Raw genomic sequence first — 14,284 nt, 5'->3', positions numbered from 1 at the left:
TAGACTCTGCTGGTCTTCAGTCATGTTGACAGATTCTGTGAGATCCAGACTGGAGGTCTGTCTGGATCCTGGTCTCTGAGCTGTTTCCATGACTGTGTAAACAGGGAACGAGTGGTGGAAAGGTTGCCTCCTCCTGAGAGCGTTCTCCTCACAAAGAAAGTTAAATGTCCCTGAGTTCAGACTGACAGGCTCATATTAAAAGTCCTGCAGGGACCAGGTCCTAAGACTGACTTTCTCTGCTGGATCCAGTTCACATGTCTACAGTTGACATTTACATACAGTGATGGACAGGAAGCACGTCTCCATGGCTACTGTAAAGTGACATCACTGTCACATCATCAGATCAACAAATAGATTACAAACAAGTCAATGTAACGACAGGTACAGATGCAAATCCGCACCAGCTGACGCATTCGCCCAAGGGAACCAATCTGTAATTATGAGAAAGTCATATGTTCTATCTCATAATCATATGACTTTTTAACTAATAATCTTGTATGTTTACCTTATAGTTAAAACTTTTTATCTCATAATTTTGACATTTTAAATTATTAGTGTCACTATAACTATAAATGTCTTACTGTAATCAGTACATACAATATTTTCTATTTGACCAAATGTTTGATCAAACATTACCAAAGTAATTGATAATACACCTGACACCAGCAGAATGATGTGTGATTTTCTTCAGAACAATAGCGCCACTATGTGGTGGATTATTAATATCTTTTTAGTTTTCTGTCTGATAACTTATGAACTTTTTTTTTGATAACTTATGAACTTTTTGACAGTGGGTTCCTCATACAGGGCATAGGTCGGTACAGTAGATATGGGCCATAGGTTGATGCTGTAGATACAGCACAGGTCAGTTCTGTAGACATAGGGTAGATGTCTGTACTGTGTATTTGATTCATATAATTAATTTCAGTTACATGAATGGCATGGAGCCCTGGAGGGCAAAACAACATTCCAATATGGCAACTTGTAAACTCTGTAGATCACATTTATATCACCTCTCAAAAGAAGAAAAACAAAGATATGTGAACAAATTGCAAGTTTTGGGTTCTTGTGATCCACATATAGACCCGCCACAGGATTTAAGTAATTGAGAACAGTGAAGTTCCTGCCAGACCTCCATCGTTAACATCTCTCGTTAACATCTCTCTTGTGGAGAATCCTTCCTCTCACACTGCCCGCCAATATGAAAGCATACAAAAGTACAGACTGGGGATGTCCACAATGGAGGAGAGACAGCGGTAGAGATCAGTCACAATCACACTCAACACGCCACTACAAGTACAACAAAAGCCCCACAAAGAAAAAGCCAATAAGAGGAACTGATTAATGTAATCCACCAAAAGATGCAGAGAGGACAGAAATAAAACCCAGGTAATTCAGGTAATTCTGGTGCTTCGGTGCAGCCAAACACTGGAGAGAGAAACTCCCTTCAGACAGCAACAAGGAAGAAAGATTACAGAGAAAGTTTTATGGAAGCACAACACTGTCCTTTATGCTATGAATAGTAACAATAATATTATTAGTGTTAACTTTATCTCATAAGGTTTAGTGAAGTCCAATAATTGGACACCAACTGTGTGATTGCTGCAAGCACACATAATTCTAATTTTCACATATAAAGCATATTAGTTTATTCTGGCTATTATTCATCTTATTATTCATTTAATTGATGTAGGCTACGGCCATTCATTCATTCATTTCATCTAATCTTCACCAAAATAGGCACATAGCATATTTAGATGAAGCAAAACAAAACGTACAGGTTCGTGCTTAGGTATCATGGCCCAATGTGCTTAAGTTTTCAGGTTGTTTTATTTTACTGGCAGAAATGGACTCCGGTACTGAACGGAAGACTCAAACTGCAGGAATCAGTTTCTGTTTGAACAGCTGAGTGTTTGTGTAGTGACGGACAACATGGAGGACTCCGCCTGTTCAAACACACACTGACACACACAGTTACACACACTCTCCTGTCAGATGTAGTTTTTCAGTAAAATCATTCAGTTTTAATCTGTGTGTGAATTATTGATCAACCCGTCACACACACACACACAGCTGGTTTAAACATGAAGACATTAAACATTTATTTGACCTGCTGGACTAGAAACACACACACACACACACACACACACACACACACACACACACACACACACACACACACACACACACAAAAACTGGGGGATTTGCCAGGAAATGACAAAGAGCCAGCTGTGACATCACATTTTACAGCCAATCAGAAGAGAGCGTTGTTTCCTGCTATTTTGTTTCCTAATGAACGATGTTTGTGTTTGTTGACTCGTCAAACCAGGAGGAGGTGATCAGAGAGGCTGGTCTCAATCAATCTATTAATCAAATCAATCAATCTATAACCTAAAGAAGGAAAATTGTGAAATAAATCCAACTAAAGCTTCAGACAGATAAAGGGAAGTTGAAGATTCTATAATTTGTGTATTTCTTCAAGTTTCTGTAACTGAGGAAGTTTCCACCTGAATGTACTGATTGGACTACTTAAAAGGACCAGTGTGTAGAATAGAATGCCATCTAGTGGTGAAGTTGCAGATTGAATGTAAGATAAACTACAGTAATGTCTCTATCTAGAGTCAGAGTTTGGTTTGTCTGTTCTGGGCTCCTGTAGAAACATGGAGGTCCAACATGGCAGATTCCACCAGAAGAGGACACACTAAACACTAAAAAACATAAAACATACCTATGGATATTATATTATTATTATATTAATATATTAATGTGACACACTGGAGCTTCAGGAGCCGTTCAGATTGAAAACTACAGCCGCACCACTTTCATACTTTTATCCAAGACGATGGTTTCACCACGGTGGTTACTAAGCAACCAGTAATTTAGCCTCACTGAATAATTAAAAGTCAAACCAAAGCTACATGGACTAGCCGCAGTAGCTTTATGCTCCCTCTGAGTGGAGAAAAGAAATAAAGTCTTCAGTTTGACCTTTAATCTGATGTTGTTAGGTCCCGTGGTGTCACAAAGAAAGCACGCCACAACAGCGTCGCTTTTTTATCTCTGATGGAAGTAATGAATTCAAAACATCTGAAGGAGCCTTTAAACTGTTGCTGGGTTTTAACAGTAATTATTAATTCATTAACATTATATTTGTTTATATTCATTGTGACAAAGTTCAAATGTTTTCTTGAAAAATAAACGGAAACAATATTATGGAACTGAATGGACGCTGTCTCTGTATATATTTATATATATTAAATATAATGTAATGTATATATTAACTTATAATCTATATAAAGTGTGTCTGTGTGACTTTACAACAGATTCCTTTAACAATATTAATAATAATATGAATCCAACCTGACGGTCTAAGACCAGAACTAACTGGACCCTTTACTCAGTAAGACTCAGACCTGGGGCAGGTTTTGTCCGATGCAGACTCGACACAGACGGTGGATGGTGTGCATGACAGTGGGTCCGGTTGTTGGTTCAGATCCTGCAGCTCCACCAGTCCATCTGATCTCCAACGGGGCTGAACCACAACCAGGAGCTGGACTGAACCACCGCTAATCCAGGTCAAGGTTTAATCCCAGATTTAGAAAGCCAGATCCAAGTCTAATCCAAGTCCAGACTTTAGAAAAACAGGTTCAACCCAACCAACAAATCCAGATTTACAGGACCAGGTCTAACCCACGTCCAGCTGGTCCAGGTGAACCAGAGAGTGTGAGACAATCCACAGTGAGTGTGTGTGAGTGTGAGTGTGTGTGTGTGTGTGTGTGTGTGTGTGTGTGTGTGTGTGTGTGTGTGTGTGTGTGGGAACCAACAGTCAGAAGAATAGCAGGAAACACATTCACAAAAACACTGGATGTATCCCGACGATAAGACACACACTTCCTGAATACACAGTCTCTCTCTCTCTCTCTCTCTCTCTCTCTCACACACACACACACACACACACACACTGTGTGAACGTCATTCAGGATTTTCACTGTTTTCTCTTCTGGACTCTTAATAAAATATGTGAGAGGATAATGGGACATTACCAGAATTTAATGGACATCTTTAAAGGGCATTATCCTCTTATAACAAAGAAAACAATAACATGATTCATTTATATATGTGTTACCTTATACCTTCGATATAAGTTGGGGGATATTTCTAGTTCCCTCAGCTCAGAGCGCTAACATTACACAACGAGACACTAACACTAAGCTACAAGACAGAGAGCTAATGTTACACTACGAGACAAAGAGCTAATGCTATGCTACGAGACAGAGCGCTAAGGCTAAGCTACGAGACAGAGAGCTAAGGCTAAGCTACGAGACAGAGTGCTAACGTTACACTACGAGACAGAGAGCTAACATTACGCTAACATACGTCTAACAACATTCACAGTCAATAAAAGTAAATATAAACAACACAAGCAGCTATCAGACATGTCACTGTCCAGATTCTGACCAATAAGAGGACATGTGTGCTGATAGCTGCAGCCTGAAGTAACAAGCTGAACAGCCAATGGGTGAGGAGTTCAGCGTGTAGGGGCTCGCTAACTCTTTGTTATTGGTGCACATAGAAAAAAGGGCTGGGGCTCCGGAAGAGTTGATTAATGTAAGTAATGTCATCAATGTGAACAGATTCTTCTTGATTTGAAATGTCAATAAAAATGAAAAGTGCAAAGAAACCATAAAGGGTAAATCAACAATGTTCCTCTGAAATAAACAAACAAACTGAACAGCTTGTGTGTGCTCATATTTCTATATTAGTGCTCACAGGTACACAGTATTTATATACTGTATGAAGAGCAGAAACAGCTTCACTCTATAATTCATCACATGTGAATGTTTGATGAGCCAGTACAGAAAAACACACAGTGTGTGTGTGTGTGTGTGTGTGCTTCTGGTCGGTTCGTCAATAATGTTAGAATATTAGCTAGTTATTATAGAAATAATTTTATTTTTCTCACTTTCTTCAAAACCTTTATTTCAAAGGTCATCAGTAACGTTAGCATTAGCACTAGCATTATTACTACAATGACATAATAATTTTGAACATGCTAGAATAACTAATTTATATGCAGACGATACAATCTTGTACGCCACTGAGGAAATCACTTCAGGATAGTCTTCTTGAATCACATTTATTATTGTTTCATTAAAGCTGCCGAGACTGAAGAGATGTGGTTTGGTCACCTTGAACATCGGCAGTAAAGGTGGAACCATCCTATAGCAGGTTGCGCTTTATAAATACCTTCTCTCAACGCGTCACCATTTCAAAGGTAAAATCTGGTTTTCTAGATAGAAATCTTTTACATCTGCTGCCAAATAACAGAAATAAATACTTAAGAGCTATAACTGCCTCCTGTGTTCAGCGAGGTCTCTGCATACTCACATCATTTGGTTTACGCTTTAATTTATCCAACTCTTCTCAGACACTCACCCTGTTACTGGTGGCCAAGTACAATAAATACAAAAAGAAGACCCTGATTCTTACATCAGAGTCAAGGTCCCTAAATCTAACACGTCCTTCAGTCTGCATCTACTAATGATTGGAATCTGCTGGATCAATTGATCTCAGTCACTGCCTTTAACTGTGTACTAATGACCATTTTCCTGCTGTGTGATTGGACGATTTAGTCACTGTTAGTTTCTTTTTTATGTTCTTGTTTATCTCTTTCTGGATGTTTCCAGGTCGTCGGGTTAAATAAATGTGAAATCAATTTTAAAAAATTGCTGTTCACAAAATGTAGAATAATTTCTGAGTTTGGGATAATACTTAAAACCACGTTAAAGGATGTCATGTGACTCACCGTCAGACGCTGGGTGCTGTCTCTGGTTGCCTGGCGCTGGTTGCTGTTGCCGTACAGCGTGGACACATAGCTGCTGTAGTTGGCGTTGGCAGGGTTGGAGCTCTGGGGGCGACTGGAGCTCAGGTTGTAGTTGGTCAAGTCTTTGAGTCCAGCAGCGACGGTGGTGTTGGTGTTGGTGGTGTTACTGTTTGACAGGTTGGTGGTGGTGGCAGAGGTGGTGGTGCGGTTAAGGTCAGTATCTGGAGCAGAATCGGGAGTCTTCCTGAGATCTGCTGCAAGAAGATAACCACCATCATCATCATCATTACCTGCAGTGTCATCCCACGACCAGGCAGTGTTCTTCCAGAACATCCTGACTGTCCTCAGACCAGATCAGACTGGACCAGATCAGTCAGACAGGTGGTTCTGGATCACAGTAAAAAGGACCATACCAACACCAAAACTCCAAAAGTCCCTGTTTTTAAACTTTCTTTGATTTCAAGACTTCCAGAAAACAGATTAAAAGGATCGAACCAAGAACCTGCAGATCTTAAACCAGAATCAGAAGACTTCAGTAGATCTAATCCTCCTACATGATGGTGTTTATACTACAGACAGTACTACAGACAGTACTAGAGATGCGAGTCCAGCTGCTGCAGGAGTCAGTTTCTTTTTCTGTCCTTCCTTCGTCCCTTTTCGCTCTCTGAGGGGTCGGGGCGAACGAGTGTCAGATCTCAGTGTGATGTCAGAGAGAGAGAGAGAGAGAGAGAGAGAGAGAGAGAGAGAGGAGGGAGGGGGGGGGGGGGGGAAAGAGAGAGGAGGGGTTTACACTGAGATAGATGGAGTCGGGGGGGGCGGTTGAGAGGCATAGGGACAGAGGTATTGTGAGGGTCACATGGTTACGGGGCAGCTTCTCATCACCATGGTAACCGTATAGACCCCCGGGGAGAGAGAGAGAGCAGGAGTCAGGTTTAATCTATATCTACAACTGCTCGCTCGCCCCTCTCTCCCCCATCACTCTATTTATGGAAATACATATAGATCACATATGGGACAGTGTGTGTGTGTGTGTGTGTGTGGTGTGTGTGTGTGATAGTTTGTTGGTTCGTGCTAACGCTAGCTAACGTTTCCACCACAGTGAGTGTTTACAGTGTTAAAGACTGAATCTTGGTTCTTCTACAGTTTGTGTTGATTGTTGCTGTAAATGAACTCTGACCTCTTTCCTTAAAGGAGCCTTTTTCCATCAGTGAGTAAACAGGAAATAATCTGCTCAAAATTCTTCCAAATCTCTGGTTTTACTCAAACTTCCTACAGTTATTGTTTTCACTGTTTGGGTTCATTGTTCAGGTTTGATATAATATAAAATATCTATAAAGTATGTTAGTCAGGGGTTGACAGTTTACTCAATGAAAAGGGAATCTGTAACATTTATATCTATAATCAACAGGGTATAAACTCTAGAGCTGGTTCTATATGGAGCTGATTCAATCAATAATCAATAATCAGAAGCTGTCACACACTGACTGTTTACCATCCACTGTTTAGATCTTGGTGCTTTTTAACTCTGGATTTGAACCGGATGAAGGATTTTAGTCATCGGACGTCTGGATCTTAAGTTATCAGAGAAACAAGCTGAGCTAACGTTAGCAGCAGCTCGGCTCGCAGCCCCTCCGGGACGTCCTTTGTCTGTCCAACAGCGTGGGAGAAGCAGTGATTGTTAAGGTGGAACTGCTTTATTCAGTGTGTTTAAGGTGGAACTGCTTTATTCAGTGTGTTTAGTGGTTTTAATCAGCGGGTCTGTTTGTTTTGAAGAGGAGGAGACCTCTGTGGATCATTGGGCTCCCGGTAGAAACCTCCTGAACCATGAACACTGAAGGAATCCTAAACGGGAGAAGCTGACTGTAATGACGCCAATGGTGGTGAAGACAACAACTCCCATGATCCCACAGCGTTAACTCACCGCACTGTGTCAGTACGTCCTCCAGGCTCATCATTGGTTTGTTCTGCTGTGATGTCACTCTCAGGTGTTTGCTCCGCCCAAACCCCTCCCCCAACAGGTAGAACCAACCAGTGACAGGCTGAACACAGAGGGGGTGGGGCCAACATATAAACTGTTTGATAACAATAACAGTAACAATAACAGTAACAATATTAATAATAATAGTTATAATGATTTCTGACTCCTCGTTTAACACTTCAGACTTCAGAAGGAACCAGAGGAGAAAAACATCTGTTCAGCTTCATGTTTGTTTTACATTTTGTTGTTGTTGTTACTTTATCTAATTCCTGTATCGTTTACAAACAGCAAGAAGAGAAGCTCCACAGGAAACTTTTAATGTCTTAACTTTCTGGTTTCACAACTGAAACGTCCAAAAAGTTCAAACGTGAATTTATTTCTGCGACTGACTGATGGATTAATTATTTTCACTGTTAATCATCAAAATATCAGAAAACAGTGAAAAATGTCTTCAACACACACTGAAATCTACAATAATCTTAATTATGAATTTATTACAAAGTGCGACCAATCAGAAACCTCTGTGGCTGCAGTTCCTCTAACGTCCACTAGAGGCTCCAGCAGTGAGTCAGGCTTCAGGCTCCATATTAAACATACATTAACATGTTTACAGCCTTTTGGTCTCTAGAGATAATTTATTCGTTAAAACTTCCAACTTTCACTCAGCAAATGAACCCGCCGAAAAACTGTTTCAGATCTTGGCTCACAGCTGATACTAATACCGCCATTGCTTCCAGCTACGGATGAGTTAAAACTGCGCAGCCAATGAGAGCAGATCAACTCGCAGTACGCCACATCCATTGGCTCCATCTAACTATCACAGCTCTCCACAAACCGATGGGGGACGTCACGATACATTCACACTTGGGTTGGCCACATGGGGGACATGTTTACACTAAACACTGACCTTAGAGGACAAGACGAGGGAACCAATCCCAAAGCTCATACAGCCGATCAGCTGACTGCACATGAGGAGAGACAGAGAGCGAGAGACACAGGTGTGTATCATCAGTACTGACCTCTGACCTTTATCTACAGCAATGAATTTTTTTCCTCACTGCTGTATAAGGAGATAACTCTAAACTGAAAAATGTTGTCACTGACCTGTTGAACACTGACACCAACAACCTGCTGGGAATGAGGTCATCACTGATACACCTGAAACACAAACATATATCATATGACTGTGTGACTCCAGAACCATCAACATATAAAGATGTCCCACTGTACAGGAATGAACCAGAATATCCAGATACGGCCGCTGCCATCTTTCTCCATTCGAAGAAACATTGTCGGACTCCGTAGTTTTCTCTGGAACCCTGCCCAATCTGACCAGTGATGACATGTCATCATTCCACCGCTGCCTTTCTAGGTGCTGTCCAGAAATCGATGTGGGCTTTATAGATAACTGGAAGCCTTTTTGGGGAAAACCTGGTCTGATTAGGAGAGACGGCATCCATCCCACTTTGGATGGAGCGGCTCTCTTGTCTAGAAATATGGCAAAGTTTATTTCTAAAACCTGACAGTCCAGAGTTGGGACCAGAAGGCAGAGCTGCTGTCTTACACACTTCTTTGTGCTTCCACTAGAGCAGTTACCCACCAAAAACCCCATAGAGACTGTGTCTGTTCCCCGACCACCTAAATTATTTAAAGAAATAAAAGCAAGACGAATTAAACATAAAAACCTAATAAAAATTAAAACTAACTCCTCAGTAGCACAAAATAAGAGAATGAAATGTGGACTGTTAAATATCAGGTCTCTGTCCTCTAAAGCTGTTCGAGTGAATGAACTAATATCAGATTATGATATTGATTTACTTTGTCTTACTGAGACCTTGTTGTCCCACGAGGAGTATGTTAGCCTAAATGAATCCTATTCACTTATTCACTTATATATGTTTCCCTTAGGCAATATTATTAGGAATCACTCCATTAACTTTCACTGTAATGCAGATGATACACAGTTATACCTGCCGATTAAGCCCGATGAAATTAATAAGTTATCTGAATTACAAACATGTCTTAAGGACATAAAATCCTGGATGACCTGCAATTTTCTGATGTTAAACTCAGATAAAACTGAAATTCTTGTTCTTGGCCCCAAAAATCTCAGAGACTCACTGTCTAAAGATATAGTTACTCTAGATGGCATTAACTTGGCCTCTAGCACCACTGTCAGGAATCTTGGAATTATCTTTGATCAGGACATGTCATTTAATTCCCACATAAAGCAACAAAGATTAGACATCCTATCACAGACGGATGCAGAAAAACTAATCCATGCATTTGTTACTTCTTGGCTGGATTACTGCAACTCTTTATTATCAGGTTGCCCCAATAAGTCCATTAAAACGCTCCAATTAATTCAGAACGCTGCAGCACGAGTACTGACAGGAACTAGAAGAAGAGATCACATCTCTCCTGTACTAGCTTCTCTGCATTGGCTCCCTGTAAAATGTAGAACAGAATTTAAAATCCTCCTCCTCACCTATAAAGCTCTTCATGGTCAGGCCCCTTCATATCTTAAAGAGCTCATAGTACCCTATTACCCCACTAGAACACTATGTTCTCTGAATGCTGGGCTACTTGTGGTTCCTATAGTCTCTAAAAGTAGAACAGGAGCCAGAGCCTTCAGTTACCAAGCTCCTCTCCTGTGGAACCAGCTTCCAGTTGTGGTTCGGGAGGCAGACACCCTCACCACATTCAAGAGTAGGCTTAAGACATTCCTCTTTGATAAAGCTTATAGTTAGGGCTGGATCAGGTGAGTCCTGAACCATCCCTTAGTTATGCTGCTATAGGCCTAGACTATCGGGGGATTTCCCATGGTGCACTGAGCTCCTCCCTTCCTCTCTCTTTCTGCACTCATTCATGTCCCATTAATGCATGTTACTAACTCCACTTCTTCCCCGGAGTTCTTGTGCTTTCTTGTCTCGCAGGTTCTTATCGATCCTGGTGGAGCCTCCTGCCATGGTCTTGCTTGACTGCCATTGCTAATATCACTGATATTATTGTTATTATTATTAATATTATTATTACTACAGTTACTATTATTACTATTGTCACTGCTCATTGTCCCCCATCATTGTCATCGTCGTCATCTTCTTCATGTTCATCATCATCATCAGTCGCTACTATTAGTGTAGTTGTTGCTGTGCACCTCAGTCAGTCACCAGGGGGAGATAGAGAGAGATAGTCTATACAGCAGTCAGCCACCAGGGGGAGATAGAGAGAGAGAGAGAGAGAGAGAGACAGAGAGAGAGAGAGTCTATACTGCGGTCAGCCACAAGGGGAAGATAGAGAGAGATAGTCTATACTGCAGTCAGCCACCAGGGGGAGAGAGAGAGAGAGAGAGAGAGAGAGAGAGAGAGAGAGAGAGAGAGAGAGAGAGAGAGAGATAGTCTATACTGCAGTCAGCCACAAGGGGGAGATAGAGAGGAGGCGTTCCCTGTCTGCAGCAACATTAACTAATAACCACAATATCACCAGACTCCATTCAAAAAATCACCAATATTAATAGTAATGAAACAAGAGTGTGTGTGTATGTGTGCTTGTGTGTGTGTGTGTGTGTGTGTGTGTGTGTGTGTGTGTGTGTGTGTGTGTGTGTGTCTCACATTACTGATCTGTGGTTGTACTTGGGGTTCTTGTTGTTTAGGACAGTTGGAGTTTTCATAGGCATGCCACAGTTGAGGTCAGAGGTCACCGCCACCTACACACACACACACACACACACACACACACACACACACACACACACACACACACACAGTGAAGTCTCCACCAAACATGCTGTAACACCTTACCTATGACATCATCAGACTTACCTTCACATAGGAGTCACATGACCTCTGGGATTCCCCCATCAGTCCTCTGGCCTCATGGACTGCAGAGAGAGAGAGGCTGCGTTTCATTAGTAGTTCCACTTCCCCTCGTTCACTTACCCTCAGCCCTTGGTATGAAGGCAATGAAGTAAACTGCAATGCATTGTGGGTGATATCCACCTCGGAGTGACCATCGTTGTTCACTCGCTCCCTCAGCCCTCCGAGGGTCCATCTCACCAAGTTCACTTCAGTTTACAGACAATTGGAACGACACTTATGATGGTGGCGGGGATTCCCCCGAGGGCAAGTGAACGACTAATGAAACGCAGCCAGAGAGTTAACTTCCTGTCTGTCTGTCTGTCTGTCTGTCTGTCTGTCCAGGTCTTGATAGTAATTGTTGGTGAAATTATGTAAATATAAATCAATAATCAATAATTAATCTCAGATGTATTCTAAGTAAAGTAACAACCTGTTGATATTTTTGTAATGAAGTTATTAAGTATTTGTACCTCTGACACACTGATGGTCTTATAGATACATCATCACATATAATCAATATCATATAGATCTATTATTGTATTTAAATCAATCAACTGATCATGTGTCTCAGTGTTTGCCCTTATATGGTATTAGAGGGCGTGGCCTGTGCTAGTAGCTGATTGGCTGTTTCACTTACTGTAAATGACGAGTTGTCCCGCCTCCGCAGTGATTGACAGCCGCAGCTGACCTATAGACAGAAATTATTGATCAGTGATAGATATCTGATCCATCTGTTGATTACTTACTGATTAATTTGTTGATCTCACCTCTTCCTCTGAACACAGACGGGTGGATCTTCCTCCTCCTCCTGGTCCTGGTCTCAGTTCTCCTACCCTCAGACCTAGACCTCATCCCGGGTTCCCCCCTCTCTGGACCCACGACTCTCTCAGACCTGCTGGTCCTGTTCTCTGGGGATACTGCTGCAGTCCTCAGTGGATCCGCTGTAGACCTGGATCTAACCTGGATCAGAGCACACAGGCAGATAAGTACATGGTTCAGGACCAGGATCAGACAGACTCCCTGTCAGAGGCTCTAACTGACCTCCAAGGTGGCCCTGGTCTGTTGGACCTGTAATGATCTCTTCTGATCCAGCTGGGTGTCAGTGGATCCTGGGTCAGTCTGGTCTGTCCCCCTGAGCTCTGCAGTCTGCACTGAACTGTGGATCCTGGTCTTCCTGATCAAGGCAACTCTGACCTCAGGTCTGCAGGACCGGATCTCACCTCCAGACCTGAATCCAGATCCAGTCCTAACTGTGGTCCCGGTTCTGGTTCCAGATTGTAAAAAGCCGCAGAAACACAACACCACAGTGTTATTAGTGATCAGCCTGATCAATAATCAATCAATAATTCTCTGTTCTCACCGTCTGTGAGTTCTCTGTAGATCTGGTTCTCTGTTCTCCTTACAGCCTCCTGTTGTCCTCCCCCTCCTCCTCTTCTTCTTCTCCTCCTCCTCCTCCTCCTCCTCCTCCTCCTCTCTGCTCCCCCTGCTCCCCCCCCTCCTCCTCCTCCTCCTCCTCCTCCTCCTCCTCTCTCCTCCTCCTCCTCCTCCTCCACCTCCTCTCTGCTCCCCCTCCTCCTCCTCTTCCCCTCCTCCTCCTCCTCCTCCTCCTCCTCTCTGCTCCCCCTCCTCTTCCTCTTCCTCTTCTTCCCCTCCTCCTCCTCCTCCTCCTCTCTGCTTCCCCTCCTCTTCCTCTTCCTCATCTTCTCCTCCTCCTCCTCTTTGCGCCTCCTCTTACAGGCTGGAGTTTGACACAGGGCCTCCTGGTGCAGCTGGAGGCCAGCTCCACCACAGGGCCTATCAGGGATTAAACAGTTAAACAGCGCCCCCAGTTGCCGCTCAGTGTACAGCAGTGATCAATACATTCTAATAGAAACTGATATAAACAATATTAATCCATCATTAATAACAGTGTGTGTTAAACTGTATGTTTACAGTGTTTTTCTATATTTTTAAATACATTAAAATATTAATGAAAATGTACACTTTTAATGTAAAATATAATGAATGTAATACACACACATTTGTAAATAGTGTTGGAATAATAATAATAATAATAATAATAATAATAATATCTCTATAGATCAGTGATCAGAGGTTCAGGTTACTGAAGAAGAAAGGAGCAGAAACAGGAAGTGAAGCTGCAGCTCATCACACTGATTGAAGATAACGAGGAGATTAACGGATCAACACACACACGCACACACACACACACATTCTGGATCTGTTTTTAGTCGTCTCTCAGGAAGGAAATTCCAAACAAACATTCAAACAGCTCTTCCAATGTTTCACATAAATCTTTAAAGTTATTCAAAGAGAAAATGAGACATTTATGATCCTCTTCAAACAGTTTGTTCACATTTAATAAACTCAGAATCTCAAACATTAATTAATAAATACATAATTATATTTATAATAAAGACTTTGAATGATTGAACTCTGCAGTTGTTGGAATCTGAATTCAGTCTCACCTCTTTCTGCTGCACAGAGACACTTCCATCAGTATCCTGACTGACTGATTAACTGATCAACTGATCAACTGACAAACTAACAGTCTAACTAAACGCTCAGTGTTTGAATCTTTCTGCTCAAACTCTCTGTTTTTCTTCTGTTTTTCCGTCTGGTTTGAAA

At 41.9% G+C, this 14,284-nt stretch overlaps 1 protein-coding gene across 5 annotated transcripts in view; it reads right to left on the bottom strand.

The window, feature by feature from the left end:
* Positions 1–13,108, bottom strand: part of LOC127360273 (regulator of G-protein signaling 3) — a 36,926-nt gene extending 23,818 nt beyond the window's left edge. For 2 of the 5 annotated variants that reach the window (XM_051394645.1, XM_051394643.1), the window contains exons 1-10: positions 13,017–13,108; positions 12,698–12,920; positions 12,424–12,616; positions 12,294–12,344; positions 11,621–11,679; positions 11,411–11,505; positions 8,904–8,957; positions 8,707–8,761; positions 7,743–7,893; positions 5,804–6,075 (exon numbers count right to left, since the gene is read on the bottom strand). In XM_051394645.1, the coding sequence (XP_051250605.1) occupies positions 5,804–6,075; positions 7,743–7,893; positions 8,707–8,761; positions 8,904–8,957; positions 11,411–11,505; positions 11,621–11,679; positions 12,294–12,344; positions 12,424–12,508 (822 nt within the window). In that variant the 5' untranslated portion in view covers positions 12,509–12,616; positions 12,698–12,920; positions 13,017–13,108. Of the gene's footprint in view, positions 1–3,410; positions 3,769–5,803; positions 6,076–7,742; positions 7,894–8,706; positions 8,762–8,903; positions 8,958–11,410; positions 11,506–11,620; positions 11,680–12,293; positions 12,345–12,423; positions 12,617–12,697; positions 12,921–13,016 lie in introns of those variants that run through there. The other 3 variants (XM_051394644.1, XM_051394646.1, XM_051394647.1) reach the window with 3 other exon arrangements.
* Positions 13,109–14,284: the final 1,176 nt, after the last annotated feature.

This window comes from Dicentrarchus labrax, unplaced genomic scaffold, assembly GCF_905237075.1.
Source record: "Dicentrarchus labrax unplaced genomic scaffold, dlabrax2021, whole genome shotgun sequence".
Taxonomy (NCBI): Eukaryota; Metazoa; Chordata; class Actinopteri; family Moronidae; genus Dicentrarchus; species Dicentrarchus labrax.
This window is presented reverse-complemented; position numbering and strand designations above follow the sequence as displayed.